Source organism: Theobroma cacao, chromosome 7 (genome assembly GCF_000208745.1).
Source record: "Theobroma cacao cultivar B97-61/B2 chromosome 7, Criollo_cocoa_genome_V2, whole genome shotgun sequence".
Taxonomy (NCBI): Eukaryota; Viridiplantae; Streptophyta; class Magnoliopsida; order Malvales; family Malvaceae; genus Theobroma; species Theobroma cacao.
Genome location: NC_030856.1, coordinates 13,678,049 through 13,695,041, shown reverse-complemented (window position 1 = coordinate 13,695,041; position 16,993 = coordinate 13,678,049). Strand labels below are relative to the sequence as shown.

Sequence of the window (16,993 nt, the reverse complement as noted above, 5' to 3'; positions counted from 1 at the left end):
ACACTTTGCTGTTCTTCAACCTGAGCCCAATGGTCAAGCCACAAATCAAGCCTATAATACTACTCGGATCATAAAACGGTAGCGTTTTGTTTTAATAAATAATGTTTTGTTTTAATAAATAGCATACTATGCATTAGGGCATTTTCCATATATAAACTCTAGAGCCCTAAACCTTACCAAAGCTGCCGCTTTCTTGTAACCTTACTTTTACTATTTTGCTGCTCATCATTAGAATCAGATAAGTTCATTTTTTTTCCTCATCTTCCTTGTTTTTGCTTTTTTTCATAATATCAAGCGAACAAAATCTTGGACCACAAAATATGACTTAATTAAAAGGGTTTGTAAATGAGCATTGTCCTTAACCATCGTTAACTCAATTAGAGTAGACTTGCCAATTCCTAGAAAATCATACAACAGATAACCACGTTTTCAACCCTAGAGTAATATTCTTTTCCTCAGCTGAACGTAATAAGATCATTTATTATCTCCTCATCCTTCTTAGGATCCATGGCAAAAGAATCAAAGCTTCTAAGATGTTCTAATCATGTCTAGTCCTAGAAACCATATTCACAATTCATATAAAGCTCTCATTGCCTCATCTTTTTATTTATGGCTTTGCCTTCTTGCAAGACATGGTTCAAATATCGCTCAATGATGATGTCCCGATCTCTGGGTGAAAGATGAAAGTGTAATAATTGTTGTTATCAAGAAGATGATTGTATATTATCTTCTTCTCAAGGGATGTTTCCCTTTCTACCACGTAATTTTGATGCCTTCAAACTTATCTTCAATTTCTCGTAGTTATCTAAAAATAGAAAAGGCACCTTTCTCTTAAAAGATTCTACTCTCAACTTAGAAAATAGAAAGGATGTGTTTTCGAGTTAATTACTTCAAATGAAATGATGTAATGCTCAATGTATCAATTTTCAGAAAAAATGGTTAAATATTTGTATAATAATTTAGTTTCTTTCAAAAGAAAAATTGTGACTATTTTCCTTTTTTATTTCTAAGTGTAAAGGATTTTATTGTGAAATGAGAGATGAAGTGTTCCAAATAAGTAAAAAGATCTATTAGAGGTAATGGAGAGAAAGATTAATACAGTTCCTAATGTACCAAGAGTTATGGTAGGTGAAAGTGAAAAAGTGAATGGCAGAGTAAGGTTGAGAATAGGTAAGGAATAGGCACACGATAACCTAACAATATTGTCAAAGTAGAAGAGCAAGATTGTGAATAAGGTGGAGAAAGACTGAGTAATAAAGAATTAAGGAGAGAATATTTAGAGTAATAAGCTAAGATTAAAAATATGTTTGCACTAGTTCAAGAAATCTTATTCTGCTTAAAATGAATGGTCAAAGCTCTATATATAGAGCTATAAGAAGCAGTTACTCAAGAACTCTTCACAACATCCCAAAGTGAAAAATAACTCATGCACCTATCACTTGCTTTTAGTTACTTCAAGTGCCATTTGCGTGAAAGTAACTCATGAAACCTATCACTTTTTCTTAATTACTTCTAATGCCATTTACGTGAAGTAGTTGTTCCACTTGTTTAGGACTATACAAACACTTTGATACATTATTCATTTATTCAACATCAAAGTCAAAGTTGCAAAAATGCATATTTCCAGAATAAAGTACATGATGTTATTTTTATAAGATAATTTATAATCTTATATATATTCATTTTCTTTAGCATGAGGTTACTCTTAGAACAATTAATTTTTATGTATTTAAATTAATAAATTAAAGTTAACTAATCATAACAAAATAAATTAAAATTTAAAATAAGTAATAAATTTTAGTAAGTATTATATTAATTATAAGTAAATTTTAGGTATAATTATATACTAGTACATAGTAACGAAAAACAAAGAGGTAGAAAGGAAATAAAACTAAAAACTGTTATTTAATAATTATAGAATTGAAAATAAACTATAAAAAATCAAGCTGCCTGTAAGTCTTAACCTTCCCAACATAAAATCTAGACATGTAAGGCTCAAATACCTATGAGGTTCGGGCAATTGTGATGCTACTTGCATTATTATTTCCTTGTCACATGCTTGCCTGAGGTATTATTTGTTAATGATATAGCATTTGCTTTCAAATTAGAAGCAAAGATTTATTAAGAAAAATACTAAAAGAATGGAATATTCTCTCTATTTATATATGTATTGTGGTGTGATCATTAATTTCCCTTGGCCTGAATTCAACTTATACAACTAAATTGTATCGAATAAGTTGTTAGAAAATGGACAAATAAGAAATATTAATAAAGGCATGTAGAAAACCCCGAAACAAAACGTTTTCAATTATATGCCACCATACCTATGTTTGATGATAGTATTATCATTTTTAAAAGTAGGCACTCATGTTGGATATTCATTGGACTAACGGTCCACATTTACAATTTAATAAAGTCTATTTTCATAGATAATCATTGATTCATGCACATTTTTTTTGTTACAAATAAAAAGAAATTGAAAGAATGAAATAATTAAAAAAAAAGACAATCAGCCCAAAATGTATTTATCCCATAGGTCAAATTGGATATTTAATTATTGGAATAATTGTTAGAGACTCAAATGGTGGATATGTGAGAATGATAATTTATAAGCTATTTTATATCTCCATGAATTTAGAAACTTTTGCTTGCATTGTATTATTTGGTTTATGTTGTTCATTTTGAGGTGATAGAGAAGTTCGATTCTATATTAACATCATGTGGATTGTTTCATCGATTCTTTATCAAAATATTAAGTTGTGTCTAAGTCAACTGTTGATTGATTTCTTCAACTTTGCACAGTGATGCTGAAATACCCCATACTTTGATATAGTGATAAATAAAGTTGATCGAATACAAATTGAAGTCAATTAAAATGTTTAAAAGTGATAAAAGACGAAATGAGTAGTTTAGGATAAAATATTCCGTAAGTGAGAAAATAACAATAAAATAATAATAATTTTATCAGAGGACAATTTGTGAGATAAAAGGCAATTCAGAAGTCAAGTGAGGCATAATAAGGTATTTCAGGTACCAAGGAGACAAGATAAAATTTTTAAAATATTAATATTTAGCCGAATGTCGAAATTAGTCAAGAAGAAGGATCATATGGTTGATCCAAGTGGGGGAGAAGATGACAAGCCCGACTCTATAAAAATATTTGTCATGACATACACGTGATGGATAGCATGTTTGCATGCTAAGAGAGTCCCGAAAAAAAAATTTACAAAAGTCGGTATTGTACCTAGAGGTACAACAAAGTTGAGTTAAACCTCGAACTAGATCAAATAGAGAATTTACGATGAAATTAAGAATTTTAAAGTCCCAGAATGGTTTAATATGGTGATTCGAAGTTCGAGGATCAATTTGAAGACAAACCGAACTTTTCGCTATCTAGGGGCAAAATGGTCATTTGCCAGCTAAGGACAAAATGGAAATTTTTAGAAAAGATTTTTGGCCCCATTTGACTTATTGGAGTAAGATTTGAGGTTTAGAAGTGAAAAATTTTAATTTCGGTATAATTTGGAGAAAAAGGGTAAAATGGTAATTTTGCCATCCGAAATCAAAAATTTAATTTTTGAAAGGATTTTGATCAAATTTAATTATTTGGAGTGTGAAATGAGTATGAGGAGTGCAAATTATGCATTATGGCAAATTTTCAATTTTTGGGGCAAAAATGTAATTTTTGAAAAGTTCGGGGGCAAAAGTGTAATTTTGAAGAATTTGCTCCACCAAAACTTTGGAAAAATCTGGAAATTTCACTTAAGACTTGGATAAGTCAAAGGGAATGCATGGTGGAAAAAGTAGGACAAATGGATGGCTAGAAAAAAAAATGAATTAATAAAATATTTAAAATATGAATAAAATAATATTATTTCATTAAACAATAAAAAAGGCATAAAAAAATCAGCCCACCCATTCTTCTTCTTCAACATTCGGCCAAGCAAGAAACAAGAGAGAGAAAGGAGAAAATAAAACCCTAGCTAAGAAATTTAAAGGGAAAATAGGTGGAAATTCAAAAATCAAGTGAAAAAAGGTAACATTTCTTAAATTTGTCTTGTGCTTTACCTTTCCCATGCATTTTCCATCATTTTTCATGGTTGAATCATGTGATTTGAGGATGATTTGAATTCTGGTCATATGGGTTTAGAGAGAGAAAGTTGTTAGATAAATTTGATTTTGAGCTATGTTAGTGTTTAGTGTTAGTTTAGCATGTTTATGAGTAAAACAACAAGAAAAATATTTATCTTCTCCATGAATTTCTCTAGGCCGAATCTAGCCAATGGTATGTGAGGATGAGGTTGACTTTATTTTAAGAGAATTGGGTGGAAAAATGATGAATTATGAGGTTGGAAATTAAATGGGAATTTTCGGTGCAATAAATTGAAATTTTTACCCACTAGGGGTAAAAGCGTAATTTATAGTCCGGACTGATAAATTGGACCAAATTCACAGTCATTGAGGTATTGTGGATATAATTGGATAATTGAAATTGAAATGGATGGAATTGGAGTCGAATTGGGGATTTTAGGAATTTACACCGTGTATAGGCGAGTTAGGTCGGACACCGCAATTAAGCGATTGTCTAGACATTTCAAATCCTATCTAGTGCATACGCATGGATAAGAGCCTGAAATAATTTATGATAAATTGACACAATTTACTGAATTTTGTGTCATGGATTATGGATAGGTGGTGAGTCAATTGTTTCGGGTAAGAGACTGCACCCGAGGGCGGAAGATAGGAGTATTTCTACTCCTAATACTGTGAGTAAACTTATTATCGTCTTAATTATCTAGAGTAGTTTTATACAATTGTGTGATTTTATAAAAAAATGAGTTTAAATGGTAAATTGCTATGTTTTAAGAGAAATTGTGATTTTATAAAATGATTTTATAAATTTTCTGAAAAATCGAATATTGGTTTTGAAAATAGAGTAATTGGAGACTGCCTGCTTGTGTTGTAAATTTATGGTTTTAAATTGAATGGCTTATGACAATATATGAGCATGAATGGCTAAACTGATTTTGGTGTCAGAATTATTTATATTGTGTATTCAGCCTTGAGAGGCTAGATTGCGATAAATTGCCATGCCATGCTAGAATGAATTTTATTGAATTGGTGGAGTATATATTAATTATTTACTGCAGAGGGGGTTCCGTGGACCAGCCTATTAGAGGGGCACGGTAAACTCCATTATATTATTACCTCGAACGGAGAGGCGCGTAGGGTATCTCCTGGGGTAAAGCTTAGGGTTCACTTCACGCCAAACCACCACGTGAAGGGGAACTCAGCCAACGCCAAGGAACGGCTGTATTTTTCTCAAACTAAAATATATTTTAAGTGTATACAAAATTTTAACAGCCTTGGCGGACTCGGTTAGATGCCCTGCGCAAGGTATCACCGAGTATGAGTTTTGGCACGAGCCAAAGTTTTAAGAAATTCATAAGCCAAGTTGATTACTCGATTTATATGGATTGATTTTATTTGGTTGAAATGAACTGAAAGGTAATGAAATTACGGTATGATGACTTATTTTAATTGTCTCCATTTACTCGGCTTTAGATACTTTAGATGGTATCTGTTTACTCACTGGGATTATAAAATCTCACCCCTTCTTCCTATACATTTTTCAGGCTCAGGACAGTTTGTAGATAGTCGAGTAGGACGAGAACTAAGCTCGGAACTGCATTATAGAAAGTAAGAGTTCACAGTCTTACATCCTCTTGGTCAATTGGAGCCCACGTGTCATTGCAGATCAAAACTTATATTTTGGTTATCTGTATTTCTATTCATACAATTTTTACTTTACTTTCATGTGCGAAAAATTATTTACGAATATTTCTATAAAAATTTATTTTATGAGAAAATAGAATATTTTATTAATTATTTTTGAATAGTACTAGTTGTTAATAATTTACTTTCAAATGAACGTTTTAGATACTTATTTTGTTTTTAAATCATTAAATATATATTTTCTGCTTACCTACTACATTTTTAGCAAGTTTTAAGATTTTTGACGAAAAATTACGAAAATGCCCCTATGAGCCAAAAAATAATATTTTATTGTTCTTATTTGAAAATGACTTATGATTTTTTTAAATATGAGATTTAATAATTGTTGCTCACAGGGGAGATGCGAAAGTTGATGCTAAGCCTTGCGGGGTTTTGATCAGCATTCGGGGTGAAGAATGTTTGTAGAGGCCTCGTGGCGGTTGTCACGGGCTCGATGGGGAGTTCCGGGTCGTGACAGATGCTGATAGTGCTCTCGACAAACTTTGGCAGAAGAAGAAAGTTAAAGTTTGATTTTGGTTTTTTTGAATTTAAATTATTTTAATTTAAAAATATTTTGAACTTTGAATGAATTGTATGTAACTGATTAAATATGTTTTAATAAATTTTAATAAATCAAGTTTTGCATTTGATTTACATCGAATTAGTTTTACTACGGTTGACTAAATATTAAGTCTAGATTTCTGATTACAAATTTTAACTTTTGGTATCTTAGAAACATTGATTTGTATAATCTCCAGTTTTAATCTTAATTTAATTTTAGCAAAATCGAGAATGACAATGAAAATTAAACAAGATTATGTTGCATATTTGAAATAATTTGGTTATGTTAGGAGACTTTATATCATTTTTTTTATTAATATCTACTAACTATCATTTAGTTACAGAATATCACATAGAAAATTTAGAAAGTATATTTTTAAAGTATTATTATTTATATTTTAGGATATTCAATTTTTAAATTTACTTATTAATGAGTTATAATATCTAATTCAATAATAGTATATAAAATCTGTACAGTAACCATAAATCAAATATAATTTTTATAATTTATAATTTTATAATTTGTAAACCGTTAAATATGTCAATTTAAATTTAAAAATAGACTTTTGGATTTGCGGCTACAACCTCAGCCCAATGGGCGAGCCACAAATGGAACCTGGAATACCAGTCGGACGACAGCGTTTTATGCTTAATAAAACTCATCAGTTTATTTTTCGTATATAAACTCCAGATAACATCAGAACCCTGAACCTCACCTAGCGGCGGCCCTTCCTCTTCCAGGTACCTCTCTCCCTTTCTCGATTTCAAATTCAATTTTTAGGGTTTTAAATTGATCTCAATTTCGTATTACTTGATGTTCTAATCAGCAGATGTTGGCTTTTGTGTTCTCTTTAAATATAGTTAGCTTTTCTATTCTTTTTACCATAAACTGGGTGTTGTTCAATTAGGTGATTTGAGCTTTGTGTTGTGTTTCTTGTTCGGTTAAGCAATCCGCAAAGATGCAGAACGAAGAGGGTCAAAACGTGGATCTTTATGTACCCAGGAAATGGTATTTAATTCGCTTTACTCCTTTTTTTTGTTTTGAACTATTTGTATGTGTTGAAAGCTTATGTGTAGTTTGATGTTGTTTTAGTTCCGCCACTAACAGGCTCATCACCTCGAAGGATCATGCTTCTGTCCAGATCAACATTGGACACTTGGATGAGCTTGGCAGATACACTGGCTCATACTCCACTTTCGCTCTTTGTGGCTTTGTCCGTGCCCAGGTTCGTGTCGGTTCTGTACTGACCTACTGATTGTTTTTGGGCTGTTTTTGGATATATGCTTGTTGTAATTATTATTGCTGTGATGTTTGATAGTTAGATTGGATCTGATACTTGCATTTATGTCATGTTTACATGCACATCCTGCGTAAAAGGCTAAGTCCTTCATCTTGCTTTGTTAATGATATGCCTGTGGTTTCCTTGTCATGTTAACATTCTAAATATTTGAGATATGTTTTAATTGTCTATTGTTATCCATTGGTTTTAAGAATATTTTCAACCACAATCCCATGGCTAAAGTTCAGTATGGTAGTGACAAAACTCATGCTTAAAACCTAGAAGAGACAATAATTGTTGGAGACTCAAATGGTGGATATGCGAGAATGATAATTTATATGCTGTTCTATATCTCCATGAATCTAGGAACTTTTGCTTGCATTGTATTATTTGGTCTACGTACCATTGTTCATTTTGAGGTGATAGAGAAGTTCGATTCTATATTAACATGTTGTGATTTGTTCCCTCGGTTCTTTATCAAGATAAGTCAGCTGCTAATTGATTTGTTTGACTTTGCAGGGTGATGCTGACAGTGCCCTCGACAGGCTTTGGCAGAAGAAGAAAGGCGAAGTCCGACAGCAGTGATAGGCTGTTTCTGAACTTGTGTTAGTTTGAACTATTAAGTTGTAGTTTGTTTTGGTGGATTATGTTGAAGTTGTTTTCGTTGAAACGGATGATACCTTCAATTTGGTTCTTTTTCAAATGGGGGCATAGCTTCCTTTTAGTTAGACATCTCTATTCTTATTGTTTTGGCTTTTAGTGAGGCAAACCTTCTTTTAGGTACACATATAGAGTCCTTCCCCACAATCAAAAAGTTTGGTAGCTCCAAAGCCAGTGGTAAGCTTTGATTTCCTTTTTGTTATTGAACTTAGGGCAAAGGTTGCTTCCATCATTGTGTTGGTCATGATTGCCATCATTAAGATCATAATTATAGCATCACCACTGTTAATTATTGTTATGTTAAACCCCATTTTTATGACCAACTTCAGCCTCTAATGGAGAGAACATTGCTGTTTATTCTTTCTTCTAGTTGCTTCTACAAATAAACTGGCTGAAGCTAGGGAAATGTTAAGTATCATTTGACACAAATTTCTGCTTCTTCTGTCAATGTTTTTGGTGGAATTGAGAGGCTTGGGAAGGAAGACAGATTGAATTGAAGGAATCAGGTTCCTTATTAATGGAAACTGCTCTTACATTGATAACCCAGGGAATATACTGTAAATGAAATGGCAGTCATGCTTTGGACTGAACAACAGACTTGACATGTATTTCATTTTTGGCTTTTAGATTAAGATTCTCTCATGAATCATTTTCCATACATACTAATGGATGTAACCAAGTCTTTTGCGTGTTCCCTTCCCCTCCAAGGCTCAAACTCACTCAGCCTCGCCACCCTTTCAGGTGCTAACCCAAGGAAAGGACATCAGATTAAAAGACAATCATAGTAAAGATAAAGAAGAAATCTCCCTGTAAAATAATCTTGTTTCCCCAAATTCTAAACAATTTTTCATTAACTTTATAACTCAACTGTCATTCTTTTAGGAAAATTGGGAAATGCAAGAGTAAACCATCAAACTCTCTTCCTGTTTTTTATCTTATTTTTTAGTACCTTTTTTCCTCCAATTTTGCTGCACAAGATTTGATACAGGCTAACAACCATGATCACCTGTGCTGTGCTTTTGTACAAAGCTGATGGGCCCAATTCTGAAGCTCATGATTAAAGAGCAGCATGTGGAAAAGAAAATTGCTCAAACAGAAGATAAGGTGTCCCTGAGAGATCCTCTTCCAGTCTTGCTTACCCCAACATTGTTTTATATTAGTAGTTGCTGAGCGAGGTTAATGAATCCTTTAATACAGATATCTCATTTAAAATCATATTTGTATTACGTGGCATGGCATGAATCAACCAAAAAAAGATTGTCAAAGAAATCTACGAATAGAAATCTACGAATAGAAACTTCGAAAGATTGTTAAAGAAATCGAAGGATCTTGTTTCTGATACATGTTAAATTTTTAAAACAAACATTCAACTTAATTCTAACGTTGATGATCCCATATGGTGAAGAATGATGATTCACTTGCATTTTGGCTTTGCATCATTTAATCAGATTGGTATGTTTTGAAAATAACATAATACTAGCAGTAGCAGTAGCAGCAGCTGGAAGAGGAAGAGTAGGGAAGGCAAACTGAGGAGTATAAAACCATGCCATGGACTTGGCAAAACCTTTTGTTTTTCTAAATGGTCTGAGAAGACTGAAGTGGATTGCAATTTCTTTCTAAAGAAAAAATTCTTGATTTGTAAATAACATAAAATTACAAGCTTTGCCTATTTTTCTATACAAAGCACCATCAAAAACATCAAATCCACAAAAATTTCCCATCTTTTTACCCACCTGATGTTTACTCAATGTGGAAGTATTTTGGCCCTCAAGATTTAGAATTCAGGCAATCGTCTAAAGCAAAGAAAGCCTGTTCTTTCGAATTGTTTCATCTTCCTGCACATACAAGTCATGTTAGTAAATCATTTTCGACTGGGATAGGGCCAAAGAACTAGTAGAACTCAAATACAGAGAGAAAAATAATTGATTTGATACAATGTCAATTGAAACAAGCTCTACACATTCCTCAAGTTTGCACTCAAGATGGGAAATGAGCAGATCTTAATCAAGCACCCTATGCTAAAAGATAGTTATTGCTTAACTCTATGAGTAAAACTACAACTGTCCTTAGCTCAGGAAACTCTATCAAGAAGGACCTGAACTCGCTAAGGAAGAACATCCACTAAAAGTCGAGAAATGATATTTGCTTCATATTTTAACAAGCAACTATTAGCTATAATTATTGCAAAATTGTAGTAATAGATAACAACCCATGTCCATTCTAGGATCAGTCACCAATCCGTTTACCTGTTATATAACTTAGGGAGTTGGCATCTGTTTACCTCATTTATCCTTTCATCCTTATTATCTCACATTCAAAGATCTCCATTTTGTAAAAGAGCTAGAATTCTTTTTTTTTTTTTGAAAGATAAAAGAGCTAGAATTCTAATTAGACAAGACCACAACAACTGAAACTGACATGCTAATCGTACTGTTAGGTCCAATGTAACATTGTTCAGTGGATGGAACTAAATGAAAGAGCCCATTAGCTGAAACTCAGATAACATGATTTGATGTTTAGTTTGCTTTTCTGAAGAAAATTGTGAGGAGAATTTCCCTAATCCTTAGAAAAAACACTTAGGGAATTTCTGCATGAAAATCTGAAGGTGGGTCATGGGTCCAGGAGATACAATTGAATTCTGCACTAAGTATGAAGGACAAGTTCACAAGTGACAGCACATGTTTCTTGATTTTAATGAATGTTGTAACTTGTAAGCATCATAAAAGAGATGTTAGTACTCAGGTCTGTTCTATAAAATAACAGTTTCAATATTCACTTAAATATTGAAAAATTGCCTAAAGACTAAGGTACTAGAAACAGTATCTTAACCTTAAATAGATAAAACCAGCCTGGCGTCAAGTAAGATATGGATTTTTTGACAAAGTTAAAAATTTTATGTTCCTGGTCATGATCTTTCGACACACTTATTGCTACCATAGAGTCTAACTAACCAAAAAAATCTATCACAAATGTAAGTTGTTCACAATCTTATTGCAGCACAATGTTTAATTTTTTAAACATGCTTTATAAGACTATAAAGCTTGCAACTGATTTCACTCCCCACAAACATATATTACAGTCAAATATTAAAATGAATATACTTCTATAAATTGTTTTTTAAAGTGTATCAGACTATAGATCCTTCTATGCTGACTAACTATAGCAAAAAAAAGCTACTGAAATTAGTTGAAGATAAAGCTAAATGAGAATGACGGATATGACTAAAAAAGGGTTGTGCACGTACATTGAAGAAAGCAAACAAGCACAGCATAGCATTAAGACCAAGAGATCTGTCATTAGCTCATTATTGCTGTTCTTCATAATATGGTGGTGTCGACTGTACACATAGTTCATTCTCATCCCCATCATCATCATCTTCATCTGCATCTACCCAGTTACTAGGATGACGTTGTGATAGCCCAAGCCCATTAATCTGGTTCCTATCTGAGCACAACAAATTCGGGGGAAAAGAAAAATCAATTACTGCAAAAGTGATAACATTATAAGCAATACATGGTCCCTTTCTACTTGGCGATGGCTGCTATAGACTGTTAAGCTTCCTCCATGACAATTAAAACAAAAATGCTTGTGATGTGTTAACCATAACTATGATTCACTTATGTCTGTATAATGGCTGCAAAACAAATGGGATTTTATAACCTCTGTTCACTAAAGCATTTGTAAAGATGCAGGAATCTTGCAGGCATGGGCAAATGCACACATGCAGAGGAAGAAGAAAAGAGGAGCATGATACTACCAACAAAAAGGCTCAAAACATAGTGACAAGACTTGAATAAAGGAATAGAAACAGCAACATTCAGGATACCAATTCGGACCAGTAGGAACAGTTTCTCTAATGGGTGCAGCTTTTGTAATCTGCATCATGCTAATCCTTTGAATATCCCTCTGTTCACTAGCATTCAAGTTCTGCAGTTTTTGAACCTGCCTTTCTTCAACCCCACTACCACTTTTTGCTGCACTTCCTGAGAACAATTGTAATGCATGAGGTTTAGGATGAACACAGCATCAAAATCATGATATTGAACAGTTACCTGATAGGTCAGACCATATTCGGGTGTGGTCAGATGGGCGCTCAGATACATTTACCCAAGACCTCTCTTGCTATTCTTGAGACCCTGTCCCATGCATTGCCTGGTCATGCACAGTTGAAGCTGCTTGTATAGGTTCAAAGGGATTGCCTTCATGTAGCTGTGATATAAGCATGGTTGCAAGTACAAGTGTAGCATCGAAGTTTGAGCCAGATCCATCATCTAGTCCAAATTTTGGTGCCATTAATATCGGCTTGTTCCAAAAATAAACGTCTTTTCAAGATCAAACCGACATTTTGACATAATGTGATAATAGTATTTAGCAAGAGGGCAAGGCAGACAAGCATTTGTATATTAGCATACTCATTGACTTTGCATTGTCCCAACCTAAAAACTAACAAACTGAACATGTGTTGTACTCTTTTTGGGTTAAATAAAGTTTCATATACTTCTAACTTCCTAAAAATATGCCATTTGTGATTCAGATAGCTATCTAATTGCAAATGATCGATGTAAGAAGCAGAATTAATGCAACAAAAATATATGACACAAACTTGCTATAAGATATTGCTATCAAATCACAAATGAACTATTTCATGTTTGGATGTTATCGCTTGATGAAATGAAATATTTTATGTTTCAAAACATGTTGTTCTATGAGTTGCTATAAAGAGAATTATGACATTCCAAAAATGTATCGAGAACTAAAATTACTAGAAGGATATCTTACTTGCCTGCTACGTCAAAAAATAAGTGAATGTCAACGTCGCAGCCTTCACAAAAGGTAAGGAATGCCTACATTTCAGTTTTTTAGAGTAACATAAGGTTTACCTCACATATTAATGGAAGAATAATGAAAATCATTAGCATGTTTAAATCGGATTTATGACCCAAAGGTAATCAAGCTGTTTCAAAATCTACTTTGTGAGCCAAGATTAGATACCTTCAATTCCTTGATGCTGAAAGTAACATCTACAGGATCTCCTGTGTGAGTATACTGCACAAACTCCTCCATAGGATCTATCCGCAGTTGAGTGTGCGATGAGGAATCATTGTCTGCATTGGCAAGTGAAAGAATAAACTTTAATTTCTGGTGAAATAGCAAAAATCAATATTGTTCGTGTACCTTTTGTTGGGTCTATATAACTTCTAAGCTCAACAGCTTTTCCACCAATTTCACTTGCAGCATCAGAAGGTAAAGACATCAGCTCTGTTGCAATGATGGTAATTTCCTGAAGTGATGATTGAAAATTAGCTAGCAATCCGTTTAGGCCATGAGGCCTCACTACCAAGTTACTTGGAAATCTTCTCCAATCAAGAGACAAATGTTGTCTGTCGGCCTCAACATTGCAGGTAATCCAACATGCATTTTTCATACCTGCCAAAAGTACATTATGAAACTGTTTAAAACCATAATAAATCCATTTATGTCCAATATAAAAAAATTGTATCAGGACTCTTTGCATGGGGCAGTTTCCTTGTACTCGTAAATGCTGCATCAAGCTAAAAACTAGATTTTCAAATTTATCCAAAACAAGTACAAATTCTAATATTTATTTTGGCTTTTGTGGATGGATTAGGTAAGCATAAAATCAAACTTGTAAAAGGCATGTAGAACACAATAAATTGATCGCATGCCAATGCTAACACTAACTGCATGGCACAGTGATAGTTGTCATACTCAAATTTGCAGCAAATTGAATAGACTAGTAACATACATGAGAAACCCCTCTTCCCCTTCCCATATTTGATGTTGGATGAAAAATGTATCAGAATATCAAATGAGTACTTTACCACTATAGCATTCCAAAGCCCATTGTACTTTCAATGCATCTGGATCGGCCAATTTTACAGTCAAGTGATCTATACTTGCAATAGGTGTCCTAAGAACAGAACAAACAACCTAAACACACCAAGTCACTTGAAATGCTACATTTTCACTATCCCTCCAACAAAATCTTATAGAAGCAAATGAAAGACAGGACCATTCCTTCAAAAGCACGCTGGACTGTACTTGAGTTCCAGAAATTCCATAGACATCAAAGAAATTAGGCTTAAATGTAATAGACTGGTAGGCCGACCTTGATGAATTGAGTGTCTGAAGTGCAAGCTGCAAAAATTGCCAAGTTGATCCGTTACAATTTGAAATAGCTAATAAGTACAGTATTCTGTTTGGTTGCCGAGAAAATCTAACAAACAGAAGTAGATGGAAATGCTTTGCATTTCCTTTTCCCGTTTCACTACTAAGACGTAAAGTAATCAAAATTCACCAATAATTTGAAACCATTTTTTATTCCCTTTGCTTTTAGAAAATCTGCCGCTTAAACAGCGAACCAAACAGAAACTAAATCCAAGCGTGAAAACTTGATTGCCTTTTCATTTTCCTTCACTTTCCCGGTCACCAAACAGTAAATAAATTAGCACCTATGCCCCCTTCAAACCCTAATTGTGTCCCAACAAAAACAAAAACCTAATTCAATGCTTAGTTAACTAAAATAATCACTTAATTCCATTTACTTGTGAGCAAAACAACTTAGTTCAGAGATTGAATTCGGAAAAGTGACGAAAGGGAAGCGTACCTGAGAAGGAGAAGCTGGATGACGAGCTCGTTGCCTACACGTGCGAGGCACGTGATCGAACGACCAAAGGTTCTGAGAGTGTTCCCGCTAAGGCTGAGCTCCATTTTTTTTCTTTAATCCTGATTTTGCGTTTGGCGGGAAGGAGGAAGATTGTCGAAGCTCTGCCGTCCACGTCGATTTGTTTCTCTGCCTTGTGCTGTTGACGGTCCTGATTTGATTTTTGCATGAGTTGGTTTTTTCTATTGGACAATTTTAATTCAAATCGGATAAATTAAATATTATAATTAACAAGAATATAAAGATTTTAGTTCTAATTTGGGTGACGTAGTATTCTGATAACCTGTCATCTTGAGACGGATTAATTTTTAACTATATCTAAAAATATATCATATATCATTTTAATTACATAATAAATTATATTTTAAAAATAATTTTTTACTAAAATTTAAAGGTTTGTTTGTATTTATATAAAATTCAAATTTTTGTTTGAAAAGAAAAATAAAGAAAATTAAAAGATAATTTCACAATTTCAAAATAAGTTTAATAAGCAAATTATTAATTTAATATTAAGTTCAAACCTTTGAGATTTTGATTAAAACATTCTTCATTAATTTTGAAATTCGAATTGTTGTGTTTATTACTAACAAGCAACACCAAGAACGTCATCTAAAATTTAATTACATGTGTTTTTTGATGATAATGACTCACAATAATTAGCTCTTGCTTGTAAATTTTTTTTAATATTTCACCAAATTAAGAATTTAAAAAGAAAAAAAAACATGTAACCATTAACCGACGTGTAGATCTATGATATGAATATTCTATATGTCAAATCTAAAACTTTAATCAACTAGGGATTTGGGCTTAGGCATATGTTGTAGCTTTTTAATCAAATATCGCATGTATGTTGCATTATACAATATGAAAAATACATTTTTAAGCTTCATTTTATTCAATTACCAATTTTTTTTTAAGTTTCAGTAAATTTCTGAAATTTTGCATTTAACAGTATAATCTTTGCCTTTCAAATTGAAGTTCAGGATGCAAATGAAGGTAAATCTTTTAATTCATCACCGCCTACGTCCTGTGTTCTGACCGCTATCTATATGATGTACTAACTAAAAGAAAAATGTATGTATAAAGATTGAATGCAGACACGTTACTTTAAACTGTTCTTTTTATTCAAATGATTAGAATTATATGTTCTAGTTAGCACTTATTTAATTAGTGCAAATTTATTTTCCCTTTTTCTCCATTTTCTAATTTAATTTGTTTTTCTAAATAAGCTTGATAACTAGAAATGAATGGGAGAAGTGGTATTTATTTGTAAAATATGTATTATGATATTAATGAAAAATGATATAAATTAATATATTTTATCGTTTTAATTAAGTATTGTATGATATTGCACGATACGCATAAAATACAAAAGATATATTTTTTAAACTTTATTTTACCAAGTTCTAAAAACTCATTTATTTATTTATTATTTTAATTAAAACATGATAAATTATTTTTTCACCATAAAACTATAGTATATTTGCATGTGACTACTTAATTGAAGTAAAAGTGCTTGGTTGTTGAGTGTTCTTTAAATATACTAGTGACAACGGAACTAAAATGAAGCATTTGCTTAATGGAATTTCTTGAGACTCAACATGATTCAATTCTTGCTGGAGAACGTATTCAATATACTTTTCCTCAGGTTATTGGTAGTGTCTTTTCTTCTTGATTTAGCATGTTTTATATTATTCAAATTAAATAATATAATTATTTTAATTAAACTTTATTTTTTCCTCATGTTATATATTAAAAACATATCATATATTATTTGAATTAAATAATAATTTAGATAAAAAATGGAATTTTTACTAAAATTTAAAGTTTTTTTATGTTAATATATGGCGCGAGGTAAAAGAAATTTATAATAGTATGTTATGTCATCAACTATAATTTTTCAATCGATTTTTAATAAAAATATAAGAATTAAATTCATTAAATTCATTAAAATTAAGATAAAGAGCCTAAAATTGTAAAATTAAGATAGTATAAGGGACAAATTGTATTTTAACTTTTTTATAGTATGAAA

The 16,993-nt window shown here is 32.2% G+C and overlaps 1 protein-coding gene, 1 long non-coding RNA gene and 1 pseudogene across 3 annotated transcripts; 2 read left to right on the top strand and 1 right to left on the bottom strand.

Moving 5' to 3' along the window:
- Positions 3,996–5,665, top strand: LOC108662898. Its single transcript, XR_001928756.1, has 3 exons — positions 3,996–4,036; positions 4,693–4,766; positions 5,637–5,665. It is a non-coding gene; the product is annotated as an uncharacterized LOC108662898 (long non-coding RNA).
- On the top strand, positions 6,975–8,599 carry LOC18594909 (40S ribosomal protein S21). Of its 2 annotated transcripts, none has more exons than XM_018124037.1 (4): positions 6,975–7,077; positions 7,284–7,345; positions 7,430–7,562; positions 8,136–8,599. In XM_018124037.1, the coding sequence occupies exons 2-4, from the start codon at positions 7,296–7,298 to the stop codon at positions 8,199–8,201; spliced, it is 249 nt and encodes an 82-aa protein (XP_017979526.1). In that variant the 5' UTR covers positions 6,975–7,077; positions 7,284–7,295; the 3' UTR covers positions 8,202–8,599. The 2 variants fall into 2 exon arrangements, with proteins under 2 accessions (XP_017979526.1, XP_007022669.1); XM_007022607.2 differs by having other exon boundaries at positions 6,976–7,077; positions 7,245–7,345.
- On the bottom strand, positions 9,815–15,103 carry LOC108662967 (annotated as a pseudogene).